The following is an 18,991-nucleotide window of genomic DNA, read 5'->3' as shown; positions in this document are numbered from 1 at the left end:
TATATTGTGGATCAGTGATTAATAGAGGAGGAGGTAAATATACATTGTGGGTTGACACTGTAGACTGTATATATATATATATATATATATATAAAGATCATATGACAAGTCACCTGGTGGTTGTCTGCAGTATAGGTCATAAATTCTTCCTTTTAGTGGATAGGGCATGGACCAAACTAAAAAGTCGAAGTACACGTCAATTTTTTCTCATAGAAGATTTCTGTCACTTTTGGTAGTTCTTATCACACTAATGTATGTTCAAGATCTTATTTTTCTGGTAAGTTTGGTTTAAATTATTTATTTGATGCTATAAAATGGGGTGAAATGTCATTATTGACAGTTGAGACTGACTTACGTTTGGTCCCACATATCCATGGGTCCTTGCTCCCACAGCTCCTACCCCCGGTCGCTACTACAGACTCTGGCTCCAAATTCCCAAGATGGCAGCATTCGTTTCCAGCATATTTTGGTCTCATTTCTGGATAGTGAGAGGAAGTGGAGACAAGTTGTCCATCTTTATATACAATCTTTTGTTGACACTATTCCATTCATTCACAATCTCTTGGGCAGGGGAGGCAGAAAACACACCCAAAGTCGCCCTTATCCACACAGGCCCATGTTGCATTAACAGATCAAATATATACAAAGTGAAATACAATGTCACAGAAGGTCTTTTCCTTTGCATTTCCTTAGATTAAAGATTAGAAACTTGGCTCCTTCTCCAGAGGCAAGTGACAGATGATAAGTACACTTGGCGGTTGGAACTGTTGAATATAGAAAAAGCAACTTACATGTTTTCATCATTACATAAATACTTATTCTGTTATTTTTAATCAAAATCCAGAGATATTTAATACATCAGGGAAATATACATAGTATCTCATTTAAAATATGTGATCCAAACCTCCTCCCCTAAAATGGCTGTTTCCCAATCTTCCTTTTATCTGAAATATTTAGGAGGGAAAGTCGCAGTCAGCGCATTGGGACATTGATTTTCAATGACATGACTCATGTACATTGTGGATTCAATAGAGCTTATTTCCACCACATTGCAACTTTTCTGACCATCAATGTTGACCACTTTTGCTATCTGGGAACACAAGGTATTTCAAACCCAAAGCCAATAAAAGTGTATTTTTCAGGGAGGTCTACGTGATAGTCACCAAAAACAAGAGTTTTGAAAAAAATTTTATTATGTTCAAATAATGAAGTGTCTCAATTTTGTGCAGCCTAAACCCTCTTCCCAAACCAAACAATGATTTCTGACCTTTCAATTAATTGAAAATAAATAAAAAATCTCTTGTTAGATACTGTTACTGTCAGATTTACCTCCGTGCAGTTGATCTCCTTCCTCCTTTCCTCCTTCCTGCACACAGGATATAAGAACCTGGGCCAAGTTTCCTGCTTTAATGAGTTCTGGTATTGTTTAGAGCAGCATGATGAAGAGGAGTAGATCTGTGTTATCTCAACTGTTCACAGAGATTAACACGATACTGCTATTGCTGCAGCTACAAATGCTACTGCTATTGCTACTAATGATACTAGCTACTGCTACTGCTACAGCTGCTGCTAGTGCTACTGCTTGTGCTACAGCTGCTACTGCTGCTAGTGCTTCTGTTAGTGCTGCTGTTATAATTATTGCTGCTACTTCTTCACTTGTGCTGCTGCAATTTCTACAACAGATACTTCTGCTGCTGCTACTACTGCAATTGGTACTGCCACTGCAGCTGCTGCTATTTCTTCTGCTGCTACTTGTGCTGCTGCTGCTGCTGCTGGTTCACCACCATCATGATTTGTTGTTGTCTATTTATAAAGAAGGAAGGGCTGGATGTTGGGATCTCATTGGCATAACAAGGACGGTGTGCCTATCATATTATGAAAAACACATTAATTTCCAGGCCTACCCAGGGGGCTCCACGCTGTTTCAGGGGAGGTTCAGTTAATGGAATTTAATTTTTTTTTTACATTAGTACCATTAGTTATCAAAAGGAAATCACATGTGGGACTTGGCTAGAGAGATAGTTCAGATATGCATTCTTTGTGGAGAATTTCCCTGTTTTCCCACTTTCCCCAAAACACAAATGCCACAACCAACATTTTTCGTATTCGTTGTAGTGTGGCTGTCTTTGCTGTACCGAGTGTCTGTGGGATCAAATAACCATCATGTCTGCACAAACAAGCAAGTAAATGAAGAGTTAGGAGCTGCTTGTTTTCCAAGCTTTATCAGAGAGGAGATCACCAGTCTGAGAATGTTATAACTCTGTGTGTTGGCCAGCTGTCACCTTTACATTGCCGTAATTTGTTGGGATTATACAACTACAAAATACAACTACAAAAAATGTATCTGTGTGCACAAAACTTTTTCAACGCATGCACAAAATATTTCCACAGCTGCAAACCTATAAACTCCCACATGCTTGCATGTCTTTTACATGAATTCATCAACATCCGTTCAAAAGCGCAAAATACCAATGGCCCTAATTTGAGTTTATATTCAGTTTAAATTCAGTTTGAGCAGAAGTAATATTCCCCCTGCAATGTCTTCATAAAGTGTATATTCTAGTTGCATCCTGTATGTCATCTGGAGATGAATGATTCATGCAGCATTGTGAGGCTGTAGCTGGTCCTAGTGGAACAGGTCTCAGCTACTAAAAATTGCTGGGTAATTCAAGTCTATAAACATGCATGACATTTTAGAAGATGACCATTTGTTTAGAATGGAAAATCTAAATATGCAAAGGAACTAGTAAATGAATGAAAACCATGAATGCACATACAAATCTACCATTTAAATGAGAACACTCAAAGTACAAAATTGTAACATGCACTTAATTCCCACCTCTAAATGACTCATATAAAGTGTTGATTCAATAGATCTTCAACCACGTTGCAACTTTTCTGACCATCAATGTTGACAACTTTTTCCATCCGTGAACACAAGGTATTTCAAAACCAAACCCAATATAAGTGGTGGGTTTTCGGGGGAAGTCTAAATGATATTCACCAAGAACAATTAGTCTAGAGTTCAACGAAAAGCTTTCAAACAAATGATGTTTAAATAATGAAGAGTCTCAATGTTGTGCAGAGTGAACCCTCTTCCCAAACACAACAGGCAGTATTTTGACCTTTCAATTGAAAAGAAAATATACTTAGAACCTCTGACGCTGTTAGATTTACCTCTGTGCAGTGGATTTCCTACTACACAACCTGGGCGAAGTACATAAAGCACAGTACATGCACTTCATTTCCTTCACTACCAGAGCTTCCTCAGTGGGGCGAGATTTCTTGTCATGAAACGGCGCCATCTTGTGGACTATCATGAGAGCTTGTAAACAATCCGCAGACTTGTCATTGGTACTGATTCATTGAGGCTGTCTTTGTGCTTTTTGATCAACGGCCACCACATAGCATCATTTCCCCTCCTCCTTTCATCTGATCTGTGATGTTTATTGCATGTAACTCTAATTAAATGACAGCATGATGGCTCAGGTATGGTGAAATCTCAACCCCCGAAGCTCCCACGCCAGCTCAGCCCGCCGCTGGAGGTGGAGCCTCAGTCCGGCTCCGCTCACGTTGTTGTGTGTCGGCACTTGCCCCGTGTGATCGCCCGATCTGTGGGGGAAGAAATGCGAGAGCAGGGCCCCTGCTGAGGAAGTGACATGAGAACACTGCTTTCACCGCAGCGTCAGCCCGACTCTCCGCTCCCTGGACCGCGATGCCCCCGCAGCGAGTGTTCGCCCTGCCGCGGCAGCAGTCCCTGCTGCTGCCCGCCGTCATCAACCCGTTCGTGCAGGACACCAAACTGTCCCGAGCTGCGATAATTAAAGTGAGTATGCTGCTATGAGTGTGACGATCGCGATGATAAAAGCTGGCGGAGATGAAGACATCGATGTTTGGGGGAAGCACGGCGCGTCTGATGATGTGTGAGATTACATTGCTGTGAGACCAGGGCCTGTAATCTGCTCCAACCAGCCTCTCACAATCCGCTTGTAATGCCTCGTTCTATGCAACTCAAACAATAAGAGCCGTTGTGTGCTTGTGATTCTGTAAAGCTGAGCAGGGATGTGGATTTCCACACCGGTGCATGTTTCTGCTCTGTGGAATGTCATAACCCAGGGTGGAGTTGACTTGACAGCACACTTCCCTTTATGCTCTATCGGCACATATGCTCCTATTGATGGTGTATCTGTGTGTCCTCCTCCTCTCCATGCAGTGTGTCCTCCTGGGAATCTTCCTGGTCCCCATTCGCGCCATCCTGCTGTCCCTGGTTCTCATGGTGACATGGCCGGTGGCCATCATAACAACCTTCAAGCATCCTCTGAAAGGAGCCGTGGAGCCAATGACAGGCTGGCGACGGTAACTAGGATGCAAGCGCTACACCATCTTGCTGCACCACAGCTTCCCCCAGAGCTGCCCAGGTGTCGGGGGCACCAGGTCCCACTGGTATCAAACGCCATGTGGATATCAGCCACTTGTTCCCTTAGACTACAGCCATACTTCAACTCTCTGTCCGTACAAGCGTTTTGGCTCTGTATCAGTTCTAATCCCTGTCCACACTAAAACCCAATTCATGCTTCTGTGTCAAAGCCACGCCGTAGCCTACACGTAGATGTGTACCCTACGCAGAGCCATATGTCGTACCCTGACGTGCACCTCCCCAAAAATGTAACTACGCGTCAAGGCCTCACAGACCGCAAGAGCTGTGATTAGTCCGCTTGGTAGCATCGCATCTCAGGCAGACTCGCCGCCGTTTTCGCTCTCTCTTGCTCTTTAACATCTTTCAGCTCCAACACGATCCACTTAGTAACACTCGCCATTGTTCTGAAGTAAACAGAGACGCCAGAGAATCTGTGAATAAGCAGACCACTAGGGTTTCGGTGGTGTAATTGCAGCGCAACTCACACACATCTAAGCAAACTAAAAATGTTCGGCCCCGTGCGTAGGCTATGTGCGTACCTGCAGTACGGTGTAGTTTAGACGCAGAAGCATGAATCAGCCTGCACATACCTGAAAACATGCCCAATCAGCAAGTGGTTGTGATCATGTACGTCATCGTTTTCAAATGTCTCAATTGCTGCCCAGCTATGCTAAAACGCAGGATTACCAGGATTACCTACCCTAACTTGAAATTAGTTGCTTAAGTTAATTCATTGTAGCTTAATATATGTACAAAATATGTAAAATATGTACCTGCTCCATTCAGTGTATTTAAACATTTACTCCTGGTGAAGTAGCAAATAAACATTTAACAAAGATGGATTGAGATGGTTAAATATTAGTTCATACTAGAGCAAGAAGTAGCAGAATCAGTGTATTTGCTGGGTTCAACTGGGCAACAAAACACAGCCAAGGCAGCATATTCCTAAAAGAACAATTCCTGTCATAACAGAAGTAGTGATGTATCCCCTTTTATATACCAAACGTTTTTACATCAGCCATTGAACATTTTCATTGTAATAAATGATGGGCTGTCAAATTAGAGTTTCTTATATCTATTTAATAACGCACAAAATATGTCATACTTTATATTAAATGTAAAGTTTTTGTGAGATTGCAACATTTTCCCTGTGAGCAGCAAACAGGGTTCGGCATTCTTAACTAACAGTTCTGCAGCTGACAAGAAATCTCTTGTGACCTTAGAGCCCAGCCTCTTATGTGTTTATGACCCAATATGGTGTTGAGTAAGCTTATCTCATCACGTTAAAGTTCAGCTATTTGTTGACTAGAAGTGTCAGAAACTCTCCGGGACGTTTAAGCACGGAAGCTTAGGCTTTATTCTGAAAGAACAACATTAGTAAACTTGGCAATTAAATGAGTATTTATTTGCTCCTTGCTCTGTGCAGACTGGTGAAAAGTAAATGATATTTTTAGGCTTAAAGACCAGTATTTTTGGACGTATGTTTGGCATGTGGTGGAAAAACTCCAAAATGCAGTTCCATGTTGCTTTGAGCTTTCTTCATATTTAGGCAGGCAGCATCATATATCATCATTATCATTTTATAAGCTGGTAGTTTACCAACATGTTGATTATTTATGTCTGGGAAAGACACTGGCTGTTCTCAAAACTGCTAAACACGACATTATGCTGTCTGCACATATCGCGTGCACATACGTTTTTATACTCTTGGTAAAAGTTGACATTCCACTTCACCGTGTATCATCTTTTCACAGTGTCTCAGACTACAGTGTTCTCATAACTTTCCACCCTGTCTCTAGATTAAGAGGAAATACTTTTCTCTATGTTGTAACTCTTCCTGTTAACACCCATTCAGTCATTGTCACACAATAGCCCTGAAGGTGATTTCCGATGAACTAGAATAAACTAAATAAACACAGAGTACAAAGATCTAAAATACTTTATCTGCCTTAAGTTTTTATTTGGATTTTTACAAACTTCCATTTAACTAATAATGAGCACTGTTTTCAGGCTGTGCATTAAACTTTCCATTTATTAAACCTTTATGTGATCTCATGGATTCATCATCTAAAACGTCTGTCACCTCCAGGTTCATGTGTCGGAGATTGATGGCCGCCCTGGGGAGGATTTACTACTTCTGCATGGGCTTCAGAGTGGTGGTCAAGGGGAAGCAGGTCAGCAGCAGTGAGGCCCCCATTCTGGCTGTCGCCCCCCACTCCACCTTCTTCGATGGGATCGTGTGCATCGTCGCAGGCCTGCCCTCCACCGTCTCCCGCGTCGAGAACCTGGCTACACCCATCTTTGGCCGTGAGACACTTTTTTTCTGATTTGCATGTGGTTTGTGGGCCCTCTCTTGTCCTCACAGCCACTAGTGTGTGTGTTTGTGTGTGAAACTTGTGTCGAGTTGCTTCAGGTTCATCTCAGTTCAATTTCACATCCTCTTTGTTGATTTTTTTTTTATTTTACACGATGTGTTTTTTATTGCAAAATCATCATCTTATGCTACCAATAGGAGATCGGTCAGTTCAATGTCTTTATTGACAGTGGCCCTTGTTAATCAGATATCATAATTATTACTATAACTAAAATATCTGCTATTTAATGTAATAGTCTTCTGAGGACTTGATAAACATGAGCTATTCCAACCCTTTTTATACACCACAGATCTCTTTTTTTTAGAAATGTCACATAATATCATTAGTGACTGTTAAATGGAACAATGTTATTAATCAGGACCTGCACATGAAATCATCAGTGAATAATATGACAGTTTTCTTCCTATAAGTTCGTGTTCAGACCTGATGTTCACATCCGCCCTGAGAGATCCGATCACAAGTAATCAGCGCTGGAACTGGTCGGAACTCACCTACATGCGTCCTGAGTTCTGATCACTCAGACCACATTCAGAGGTGGTCTGCATGGGACACATATGAAGGACCACCTACTCATCTGACGTCCTCTGACCACCTACAGTTTCACTACAAACATATTTTTATGCTTCTCTGTGACCATATATTGATTTTTTTGTAGCAACCACCACAATATCATTAATGATTAACATTTATGATTGACGGTAGATTCTAGATCTGCGCTCTGCTCATTAATTCACCCAGCCCCTCCTGACTGAGCTCATTCTCTTTAAACACACACACATACCCAACACTGTCATCAGGCACATCTGTTAACTCAGACTGGGTAAAACCAACATCTTATGGTCTCCACAGTATATTTGCAAAGAGCAGGAAGTGAGATCCATGTGGTCACAGGAGACACATTCTAATGCCACGTGTGAACAGATGAACTTAGCGCTGACGACTTGTGATCTCAGGACGGATGTTAATAGCAGGTTTGAAGTTGGCACAGTATATTGATGTACAGTATTTGTTTTGCTCTCTCTAAAGGGTTCGTGCGCTGTCTCCAGCCAGTGCTGGTGTCCAGAAAGGACCCTGACTCACGGAAGAATACAATCCAAGAGATTGACAGCAGAGCCAAGTCAGGAGGACACTGGCCACAGGTCTGTTACATCACGTCAAAGAAAACATCCACATACACTGTCAGCATAGACGACTGTATAGTTGTGGAGGAAACTCAGAGATTGTCAGTCAAAGAGCTGTAACTCAGGACGTTGCTTTGGCTATGAAAATGCTTCTTTTTAAATATTATTATAGAATTAGCCAAAATTCATAAAATGATACATTTGCTTTGCATATTAGTGGCTGTAGTGAAGTTGTAGTGATTTTAACATTTACTAATGATGCCGTTTTCCTCAGGTTCTCATCTTTCCAGAGGGAACGTGTACGAATCGCTCATGTCTCATCACTTTCAAACAAGGTAATGCAAAACAGACACATTTGCATGTCATGTAATGTAAATAGCAGTCTTATGCAACAAGTTGTAGTAGCGACAACGGAAATAAAAACAGGCAAATGAAAGAGAACCAAAAAACCAAACATCGGTTTATCAACACTTTTATCTGTTATCTGTCTATCTAACATTTCAAACTCGCATGCACTGTATCCACTGAGCAGAGAGGCTACACAACAGAAAGGTCTCTTGATATTACACAGCTCCATTCATTCACTGTGCGATGCGGTTTGTGCTTTGACTTATGAAGTGATACAGTTATTTAGAGTGATGTGAGAGGATGTGGATCTCAGCTTTGTAAAGTCATACACTTTTAAATACACATTCATTCATGTGGAATTAGAAATCACAGCCGCCATGTTTTTATTCATACTGTGTGTCACTGTCCCACCTTTAGGTGCCTTTATCCCAGGGGTCCCTGTGCAGCCTGTGGTTATGAGGTATCCCAACAAACTGGTGAGTGATTGTAACTGATGCACAGTTGTGACCTCACCTTCTGAGAGCTAAATGTGTTGCGTATGCCACACTGTACTCACCTAAAAGATAAATATTTGATTCATCATATAGAGCCATAGATGACTGATATATGCTTGTAGAATATACACACTAACCAACCAAGCATCAATTGTCAGTAAGCCACATCATAGAAATCTTTACAAATGGTTGTTATCCTCTTACATTTGCAGTTTTAGTTTTCCCACAGTGCTGTCATTCACAAAGACAGACTGATGGCAACGCTTCCAGCTTCACTGCATCACACTCCCACCAGATAACACGTAACCATCTCTATCCACTGTTAATGTTTTATATCTTCATGTATCCTCCTCTGTTTTCTCCTGCAGGATACAGTGACTTGGACCTGGCAGGGTTTCAGCTCGTGAGTTAGCTTCTTTTTTTTTATATAATTGTGCCTCTCTAGTGGCTTCTCATGCAGATTCTATGTTTGATGAAGGTGCTGCTACTTGTCAACTGTTAACACTATCGAACCACATTTGGAGCTGGTGAACCATTACATGTGACTGACTGCCTTGTTTGTGTTTCACACAGGAAGACGCTGCTGCTTCTAACACTGTGCCAGCTGTACACCACAGTGGAGATAGAGGTAACAGGCATGGCCTGTTTCCTTTTTTCTTCCCTTTAGATCTTCTAACAGGATTAACGAACACTGATAATTGTGGACATTAATAATAAAACAGTTGATGTGAAGTGCCATTTACTCTATATATGCACCTTGATTTCAAATCCAATCATTATACAGAGCACCTTGTTTAAAAAGACCATTTAAAATCATTTTTTGTTAATTTAACTGTTTGTATCAGTGCCTCTCTCTGTTTGTAGAATTATAGTTGGATTTGATTCTGCTCTTAAAGATCCTGATTGAGAAGATTTGTTTTCTGCAGGAGGGGATTAGTTTTCCATGAAAATGTTTCAAAGTTTGCTTTCTGCTTGCTCTTTCTTGTGACCTTTTTTTTTTTTTATAATCTGCTTGCTCTGTGTTCCAGTTCCTGCCGCCGTATATTCCCTCAGAAGAGGAGAAGAAAAATGCGCCTCTGTTTGCCAGCAGAGTGCGAGAAACTATGGCGCAGTGAGTCAAGGTTTAAGAGCACATTCCATTGTTGGAGCACACAGTAGAACAGAGTGTTACAGTAAAGCAAACATAAATACTCGGTAAAAGGTCATTGATTCAATGTTAAAAATACACAGAATACATGTAAGTTAATAGACAAACGAATGTTGCTTTTTTTTATATAACCGTCAAGATAAGATTTAGATTAAAATATTGTATCTGCATTGACATATAGCTAACTTAGTTTGCAGTAAGTTTGGTTATTGCATTTCTCTGATCAGTCTGATCTTTGCATACTTTACTGGTCTGCTGCGCCCGCCTCTCAAAGGATCATTTGCATTTGATATGAAAATGTGTGTTTACAGCGCTTTGGGAGTTCCAGTAACAGACCACACTTATGAAGACTGCCGCCTCATGATCTCTGCTGGTGAACTGACTCTGCCCATGGAGGCCGGCCTGGTCGAGTTCACCAAAATCAGCCGTAAACTCCAGTAAGAACGTCTTTGCCTCAGTAAGCTGTGGGTGTGTCCCATAGACTCTGTATAAAGATGAACGACGACAAATATCTTGACCTGTACTTTGACCACCAGGGGGTGATCAAGACACTTGGGCCACACTTCCGTGAGCCGTCACGTTGACCATCTTTATGTACAGTCTATTGTGTCACCAAGCAGGGAACTTAGGATTGACAAATATTGCTCGAAAAGTTGTATTTATTGTTAATGTTCATACAACGTACACTTTCCTCATTGTACCCTGTTCGCTCAGTCTGAAGTGGGACAATGTGAGGAAAGAGCTGGAGGGTTTCGCGTCCATGGCGAGCTCCTGTAAGGGAGGACGCATCACTATCGATGAGTTTTCCAGATTCCTGAAGCTACCAGTCAGCTCTGCCCTTGAGGAGCTGTTTGCACTGTTCGACAGGGTGAGACACATTCACTGTAGACAACTGATTAATACCAATATACTGTAAATGATCAGTTAGTTTTGCTCACACACAGCCAGGCCTCAACTCAACAAAACAACAATGAGTATCAATCCAAATATTAGATCTGTTGATATTTGACAAACGTCTTTGTTTGTATATCATAAAGGGTAAAATATTACGCCTCATAATAATCTTTGCATTAACAACTGAAGTTTAATTGTTGCTGTTGCTTTCACCCCATCAAGAACGGCGATGGCACTATAGACTTCAGAGAGTACGTGATCGGTGTGACCATCTTGTGTCGACCAGCCAACACTGAAGATGTTCTCCGAATGGCTTTCAAGGTAAAACAAAGACATTCTGATATTGTTCTGCTGAAAACTCGGGTTTAAAGGAAAAGTCAGAGGAACTAGGCCAAAGCTGATGGGCCACTTTATCACCATATTCCATTTTCATGTTTTGCATCAGATACAGATACCACGAACAGACATTTTCTGCAAACTGCTCACATGACACAGAGGCAAAATATCAATTCACCCCACTAAAAAAACGTATTTGCATTCACAAAATACAGATCATTATCCAGATCCACACAAAATTCCACCTGTTCATTTATACTAGCACTCTACATGTGTCTGCCTTGTTTTCTGCATTATATCTTGAGAAATTTGGGATCCTTACCCCTTTAATTTCAAGGAAATTGGAGTTTTTGTGTAATCCTGCTGACAGACAGACAAACAGCAATCAAAACATAACCTCCTCGGCAGAGTTAGTTCTAAAGAGACAGAAGTGAACAGGATATGGTGATAATATAATATAATGTTCACTTTTATACTGAACGTAAAAAATATATAACAATATTGATATTACACTAAAGTTAAGGGTATTTCAGAGAATTGAATTTGAGCGACAACACGCAGAGCAGCAGGCGGTGTCAGTGCCACTGTAGGAAGAACAGAGGGAGCATTCACAGAGGCTTGGATAATGTCAAGTTAACAGTGTGTGTCGGTTGTGTAGAGCAGTGAGTCATTCTGCCGTCCGGAAAGTGAAACAGTGGTTGTTTTTTTTTTTGACAAACAGTCCTGGTGTTTCTATTCTGTGACTGAACAGCAAGAATGATTAATTTCCCCTGATTTCACGTAAACTTTATTCTCACACATAATATAGAATAGTTTTTTCTGGACGTGGAAACACGTGAAAGGAAAATTGAATTTCCTCTTTTCTCTCCTCTGTCATGCAGCTGTTTGACACAGATGAGGATGAGAGGATCACCAGGGAGGAGTTCACCGCTCTGCTGCGCTCCGCTCTGGGTGTGTCCAATCTCAACATGACCAAGCTCTTCAAGGAGATTGACGCTGACGGCTCCGGCTTCATCACCTTCAGTGAGTAGAGACTGTTCCTAACACAAAAGGTTTAACACCAGTCCACTCTCTGCCCTTTTACCCTCCTTTAGTATTTACACTATTATTACGGGATGGGAATACGTGCTGTAAAGTGATCCGTATGTCCTTTTTACAGACTGTATATGAAGATGAACAACATGAAGGCTTCCAAAAGTGAAGCCAAAACACCTATATTGCCTCCTGGTGGCTGGCTGCAGTATAGGTCACAAACCCTGCCTCCTCCATGTTAGTGGATGGGACATAGACCAAACAAAAAAGTCAACGTGCATGTCAAATAATTTTTTCTCGGAGATGATTTGTTCAAATGTTCTCTCTTATGGAAAATTTGGTTTTGATTAGTTATTTGATGCTGTAGAAACGGGATGATTAACAGCTGAGACTGACTTGCGATTGGTCGATGCTGCGACTTAACTCCATGTTCACTGCTGCCCAGACTTTGTGCAATTGCAAGATGGCGGCACCCACGTCTAAGTTATTTTGGCTTAATGTTTGTACAACAGGAGGAGAGTGTCATCCATCTTTATAAATATTCTATGGTTATTCTAAGACAATGGTTTGTTTTTTACATTCCTCTCAGCAGCTGCACTTTTTCCTAATGCTTTTCTCTGTGCCTTCTCTGTGATTCTTCAGGTGAATTTCAATCCTTCGCCACAAGCCACCCGGAGTATGCCAAGCTCTTCACCACCTACCTGGAGCTCCAGAGATATCAAGCGATCCAGGAGGCGACGCCAGGTGATCTGGAACTCACCGGTCAGCCCAGTTCAGGGGAACAACAGGAGGAGAGCACCTCGGACAAGAAAGATGACTGAGACGGACGACGAGCGTAAAAATAACCTTCGTGACTGCGCTGAGAGACAGTAAACTGTACTGACTGCACTGAGATGGAAAAGGCAGCAAACTTGAGTCAGTTGCTATGGCGTTGCCATATTGTAGGTCATGTGCTTGCCTTTTCATTAATGTGGTTTATTGAGTACTTCTATTTTCAATTTTAGTGCCTTATAGAGATTTTAAAAAACTACTCCCCAAGTCATTGCACAACAAATGTCTTATGGCCAGAGGCTGATATTGCTTATACGTCTTGCGTACATGAGTGTGTGTGTGTGTGTGTGTGTGTGTGTGTGTGTGTGTGTGTGTGTGTGTGTGTGTGTGTGTGTGTGTGTGTGTGTGTGTGTGTGTGTGTGTGTGTATTTTACCTGTCCTTTTAGAAAAAAATTAAACAATTAAAAGTTAGTTAAGGGTGACATGAAAACTCTGTGTTTTAGTGACCTGTGTAAAACCTGCAGTCTTTATAGTTGTAATGTTAATAACAGTGTTTACGATATACTTCAGTATATATTCCTCATTGTTAAAACTGCCTCACCATGTTTTCCACTTGGATGCACCACTCTCTGTAGCCTGAGCTTTCCCCTCGCTTGCTTGGACTTAGATGAACTTAGCGTTGTGTACCTTTATCCTTTGTCTTTGTGGTTTCATGTAAATGAGCAGAGAAATTGCCAAACACAACAAACACTGTTTTAAACAAAAGTGAAGAGTCCTCGTGCTTCTGTGTTTCTGTATAATTAGCGAACAGTAAGCTTTATTAAGATCTTTCTAATCTGGCAACACGCAGTTGCTCCGCAGAGCATACATGCTGCTTGTTACACTTTTTTTGCCCAGCGCTCAGGGACACAGACCTTGTAAGGTGGCTGTATAATTAGCCAGAGGTTTGCTTTGCATGTGTACCCATTTGCATTTCCACTGAATACGGTTTTGCTGAGGCAGCAGTGCGTCTATGTGGCTTTAAGTTTACTAAAGCAAATCAAGCATTGAAAATAGGGCAATTTGTGAGCAAAAAGGCAACAGTGCTTCTTCACAACAGCATATTCCAGCAGGGTATGCTTTCAGATTAACTAGCACTGCTGTTATTTATTTAGCAAACAGGGTGCATTGCAATTATGTGATTGTTTTTTTTTTCTTCTCCTTTTTGCCAAGTTTGCTTTTTAGAATAAAACAAGAGTACAATTTTAACTCTTGCCTGACTTGTGTGGTTTTTTTTAGATTCACCACTGAAGAAACTTGTAATGACTTTCATTGACTTTATAAATAGTATTTTAATAATGAGTGTAATGAATGGGCTACAGCTGCACCTACTGCTACCGCCACCAGGTGCCAGCAGATACCTATTACAAATTCTGTGTGCGTGTGTGTGTGTGTGTGTGTGTGTGTGCGTGTGCGTGTGTGTGTGTTTGTGTGTGTGTGTGTGTAAACTAGGCAGGGATGAATTAGAATCTGATTTAATGTGTGCATTGGCGAGGGCTGGAGAAAACCACAGATATGTGTGTGCACTTGTAACATGTGTAATACGTAACCCAGAGCAATACTGTAGGGTTGGTATTCTGAGTATTGGCAGACATTCTGTTATGTCAGAGCAGGAAAAGCACGAGATATTACTGATGACATTAACGATGGCTCTGTTCAGTTCAAGGGTCTCTTAGACAGGGCCGTGTGACAATGAGCCGACATGCACAATAACAAAACCCTGAAACCGAAGCAGCAGAATGGAATACAGCCATCATTCATTTTGTCATTTACACATGCTGTGATATGTCAAAAATGTCTTTCTGGTTTAACGTGTAAATCCATTTTAACTCATTAACTGCACAGAGAAAATATTGTATTGTTGGAGTGGATATTGCATTGACTCATGAGAACTCAGTCAGGTGTGACATGATTTTCTTATGTTCAATATAAATATGCTCATCTATTTGAATATAATTTCTCAACCCTTTAGAAATGATGTATTATTAGTATTTTTAAATGTCATGTAAATCAATGTGCATCCAATAAACATTTTCATTCATTTCTACAGTTCATTGGTCAAAACTGATATTTTTCCTGTGGGTGCTGCGACCATGAATCCTTTTTCTCCTGCTGTCAGGAAACTAGTTCATCTGTAAAGAGGCCATAATGCAAATACAAACCTAATGTATGCTGTCCTAAATACAACTTATGTGAACATGCTCACACACACACACTCGCTCCATATGAGTTGGTTGGAATGAGTGATGGAGAGCGGCTCACTTCATTAAAAGCCTGCTGTTGGACAAAACTGTGATTACCTGCTGTGATTTCCTCCTTCAATTTGTTTTAACCTTTTCAAACGTACAGAGGCTCATTTCATTTTAATCAGAATTGATGAGATGGCAGGGAATCAATTAAGTCACATTGTTGCCGTGCTCGCACCGGTGTGACACCTCCCCTGCCCGCACAGCTCCCACCGCCCTCCTCTTCTGGTCCCACACCCTTCCATCCTGCCTCTTCCCTCGGCGTGGCTGTTTTATATTGCTGTATCCATTTGAGCGCCGCCTGGGGGCTGATCCTGTCACAGTAGATTGTAGGAGATATGTGGTGGTAATCTGATTTGTTTCTCTATAGGACCTGAGTGAGTGAGTGGCCTCTTGTCTGTGGACCCGGGCTGGACGCAGGCCTCGTATGGTGGAGGGTTTCACTGTGCCAGGCTGGGAAGGAAAGGTCAGCGTCGACAGGCTTCGCTGCTAAACTGATGTGACACTACTATGTGCCTCAATTTCACCAGGTCGCCCGGCTTTCTCAGGCAACATGACGACGATTTCACAAACCATGAGGCTGTGTAGTGTCGATTGGTTTGATTTGTGAGGGGGTAAATGCTTTGTATCAACCTATCTCTAAGTACTGTCACATACTGAGAGGGTAAACACATTTAACATCTTTCTTCAACTGTTTTGTTCAATTGACTGTTTTTTTTTTTTTTAAAGTAAGCGGTGATTGGGCTTCGTTATTGCAAGTATGTTTTTTGCATTGTTACATAAGAGGAGGAAGAAAAGTTATTTGGGCTTCATGCTCCTATAGAATAGACCTTCCTGCTTATAACAACAGGATACCTGTGTGCATATACACTCCCCCTCCTTTGTCCTGCGTGATGAACATAGAGCTTCAAACAGGCCGCACAGTGTGTTAACCTGAGTGTATAGGTTAGAAATGGTTGCTAACAATGTAAAGGCTGAAAGTATTGTGTAAAATAGAAGAAACTCTCTCCTCTACCTCACACCATGCTGACAGTAACTGAAATATTGAAGCCTTCAGAGGAAATTGGCCATTTGGTCATGACTGTGTGAATCATCTAATGGAAATATTGAAGATGTCATTTTTTATAGATATTTCCTTTCACGTCATGATATGATGGATATTTGGCGAACTTTGGGATGTCCAGTGTGATTTATTATCGTAATTCTCAGAATTTGAGTAATGCCTGGCAGCACAACATACCACTGAGAGGGAGGATAAAGAAGATGGACCCACAGCTTTGTCCGTTCTCAGAAACAGGGCCTGACTCACCTCTTTGCGTCTGATGGGCTTCTGTCGACACATGGTGTGGATCACCTTTGACTGTGGCGGGGCCGACCCTGGCGACTTGTCCGTCGGCTCTTCGGGGAGTTCCTCCAAACCTTATTGTTACGTTTCCTTCTCGCACCAGATGACACCTTGTTGTTTTTCTCCCTCCTATTATTCTCTCAGGAAAGTGATTGTTCCTCCATTTCCCCATGTGATGATTTGTAGGAACAGTAAAGGTCCTGACGGGGGCAAGGTTTGGGGAAACTGCATGAAACATTTGTGGCCAGAACCAGCCAAATCTGCACCGGTATCTGCATCCCAGGTTTGTTTTCTTTCTCGGTATTTTAGGTGTTACACATCTGCGTTTGATTCTTTTCCAGATGACTTTTGGATGACGGGCAACAACTTTTTCCTGTGTAATATTTGAGGAGGGGTCAGCGTGAGGATGTGGAAAAGACATTTGTCTCCAACTTGTCAGTGTGACTGTCCAAATAAGGCGTGGAAGATTTTTATAGATTCCAAACAAACGCGAGGCTCATCTCTCTGCACAGTGTGAGACAAGAAAAGAACATCTTCAGTCACTCTTAAAACTGCTGTGGTTAGTGAGGGAGAGTATGATGCGCTACAGAGTTTATTAATAATGTGCAACAATTACGTAAGAAAAAATAAGATATATATTTATGGATATGAAAAGTATGTCTATAGGTTCAGTCTGAATCCAATCTTTTGTCTCAATCTTACTTGTCAATCAATCACAGCCTTTTAATTCTATTTTGTCAGGCTCTCACAGTTAAATAACGCCTGTCCTTCTGCTGTCATGCCTCCCTTTTTGTGCCCCTTAATTACTACCCACCATTCAAACTCAACTTGCCTGCACCCCCTATTGTGTTCTTCATGTTCCACCCACTTGGGGATCGGAGGGGTGTGACCTCTGCTGAAAGATAAAACATGTTTTATAGACGTATAGACTGCCAGAAAACATGCTTATTATTTTAAGCTTTTTAAAAGACAATGGTGCCACATTCTCTGGTGTTTGTTTTGGAATGTATGTGTTCGGTGGAAGCACGAGATGAGGTGTTGCTGAAGAGTTCACTTTACCCCTCTACACCTTTTCATGGTGTTCACACGCCACACCTCCCAAATGTGTTGTGTTGTTGGAAAGCGCTCCTGCTGCTGCTCTAACTGGACGTGGTGCGCACGCTGCTGTTTCTTCTCACTCCATGTATACAACCTGTGAAGCAAACAAGACTTAACATTGCTGAGGTGCTTAAATCTTTGCAGATACTATAGTAAAGCCCAGGGAGCAGCTTTATGACACTCCGTCTCTGGGGAGGCCTGAGTGGAGAGATTTAACCCAGAGAGTTTAGACTGAGGGACAAAACAAACCCCACTCATTGCTAATACCACAACCTGATTACCATGCGATAATGACCTGGCACTTTAAGTCTGAGGAATGACAAAACAAGAAATGCACTTCCCCATTCAAGAGGACAAAGGTCACAGATGTAAGAATGCTTGAAAAAGGGCACTTTCCAAAATTTTAAAAACAGGCTGACACACGTACATATAGATCTGAAAGTCTGATTCAAGTCATGTCATAAATCATCTGATGTCTGGAACTGTGAGGTCAGGTGGGTGAAAGGTCGAGATGCAGTGTGTGTGTGTGGACCAGGTATTACTCATCTTATGGGGTCCTAAATCTAAGTGCCCATAATGTAAATAGTTACATTTTAAGGTGAGGGCATGTTTTAAGGTTAGGATAACATTAGGGTTAGGTTTGGGTTTATGTTTATGTTTAGGTTAGGGTTAGGGTTAGGGTTAGGTTAAGTTTAGGGTAAGGGTATGGTTTGGGCAAGTAGCTATGATTAATGTTTGAGTTAATGCAAAGAAGTAGCAGTGCATTTACAGACATATCCAGAGTGAAAAAGACAGGAAAGGAACAGAGTCTTATGCGACCTCAACCAAATGCGCAGGTTAAATCCAGAGGGTCGCACTGTGAGGCTGCGTCTTGTTCAATTAGCTTCTCAACCATAGCTTGGAACTGATGGGAGAGTCCGAACGTTCAAACAGAGCGAGAGGTGAGGCCTCTGGAACTGGATCAAACTAAAAGGTAAGGGATGATGTAATTTTGCCTCGAGCAGTCCTGTACACCTCCATGGATTCAGCATGATGGTGCAGGTTAAGGGTTCAGTTCCTTTTTATTCTCCAATATATAACCTGAATATACACCTGCATATTGAGCTGAGGGACAGCTCCAATCAAACTGTATGTGCCAGTGTACATTACTGATGGCTTGAAATTCAAAGAAGCCCAGTTTTATGCGCAACATCACACAAGTACATCAGATCACACATTCAAATGTACATGACTATACAAAAAAGGTGCAAAGAATAGAACATATTCAGGGGAAAACATCAGTAATAACACATTATCCCTCCATGTTAGCCGAACCTTTACTTTACCAT

General features: G+C 41.6%; 1 protein-coding gene across 1 annotated transcript; it reads left to right on the top strand.

Moving 5' to 3' along the window:
- The first annotated feature begins 3,531 nt into the window (after positions 1–3,531).
- On the top strand, positions 3,532–14,183 carry lpcat2 (lysophosphatidylcholine acyltransferase 2). The gene is made up of 14 exons (XM_035158877.2): positions 3,532–3,826; positions 4,214–4,356; positions 6,507–6,724; positions 7,819–7,931; positions 8,188–8,248; positions 8,679–8,737; positions 9,124–9,158; positions 9,329–9,383; positions 9,784–9,866; positions 10,214–10,339; positions 10,617–10,770; positions 11,019–11,117; positions 12,014–12,155; positions 12,807–14,183. The coding sequence occupies exons 1-14, from the start codon at positions 3,716–3,718 to the stop codon at positions 12,983–12,985; spliced, it is 1,578 nt and encodes a 525-aa protein (XP_035014768.1). The 5' UTR covers positions 3,532–3,715; the 3' UTR covers positions 12,986–14,183.
- Positions 14,184–18,991: the final 4,808 nt, after the last annotated feature.

Source organism: Hippoglossus stenolepis, chromosome 1 (assembly GCF_022539355.2).
Source record: "Hippoglossus stenolepis isolate QCI-W04-F060 chromosome 1, HSTE1.2, whole genome shotgun sequence".
Classification (NCBI taxonomy): Eukaryota; Metazoa; Chordata; class Actinopteri; order Pleuronectiformes; family Pleuronectidae; genus Hippoglossus; species Hippoglossus stenolepis.
Note: the sequence above shows the minus strand (reverse complement) of the source record. Positions and strands in the feature narration are given on the sequence as shown.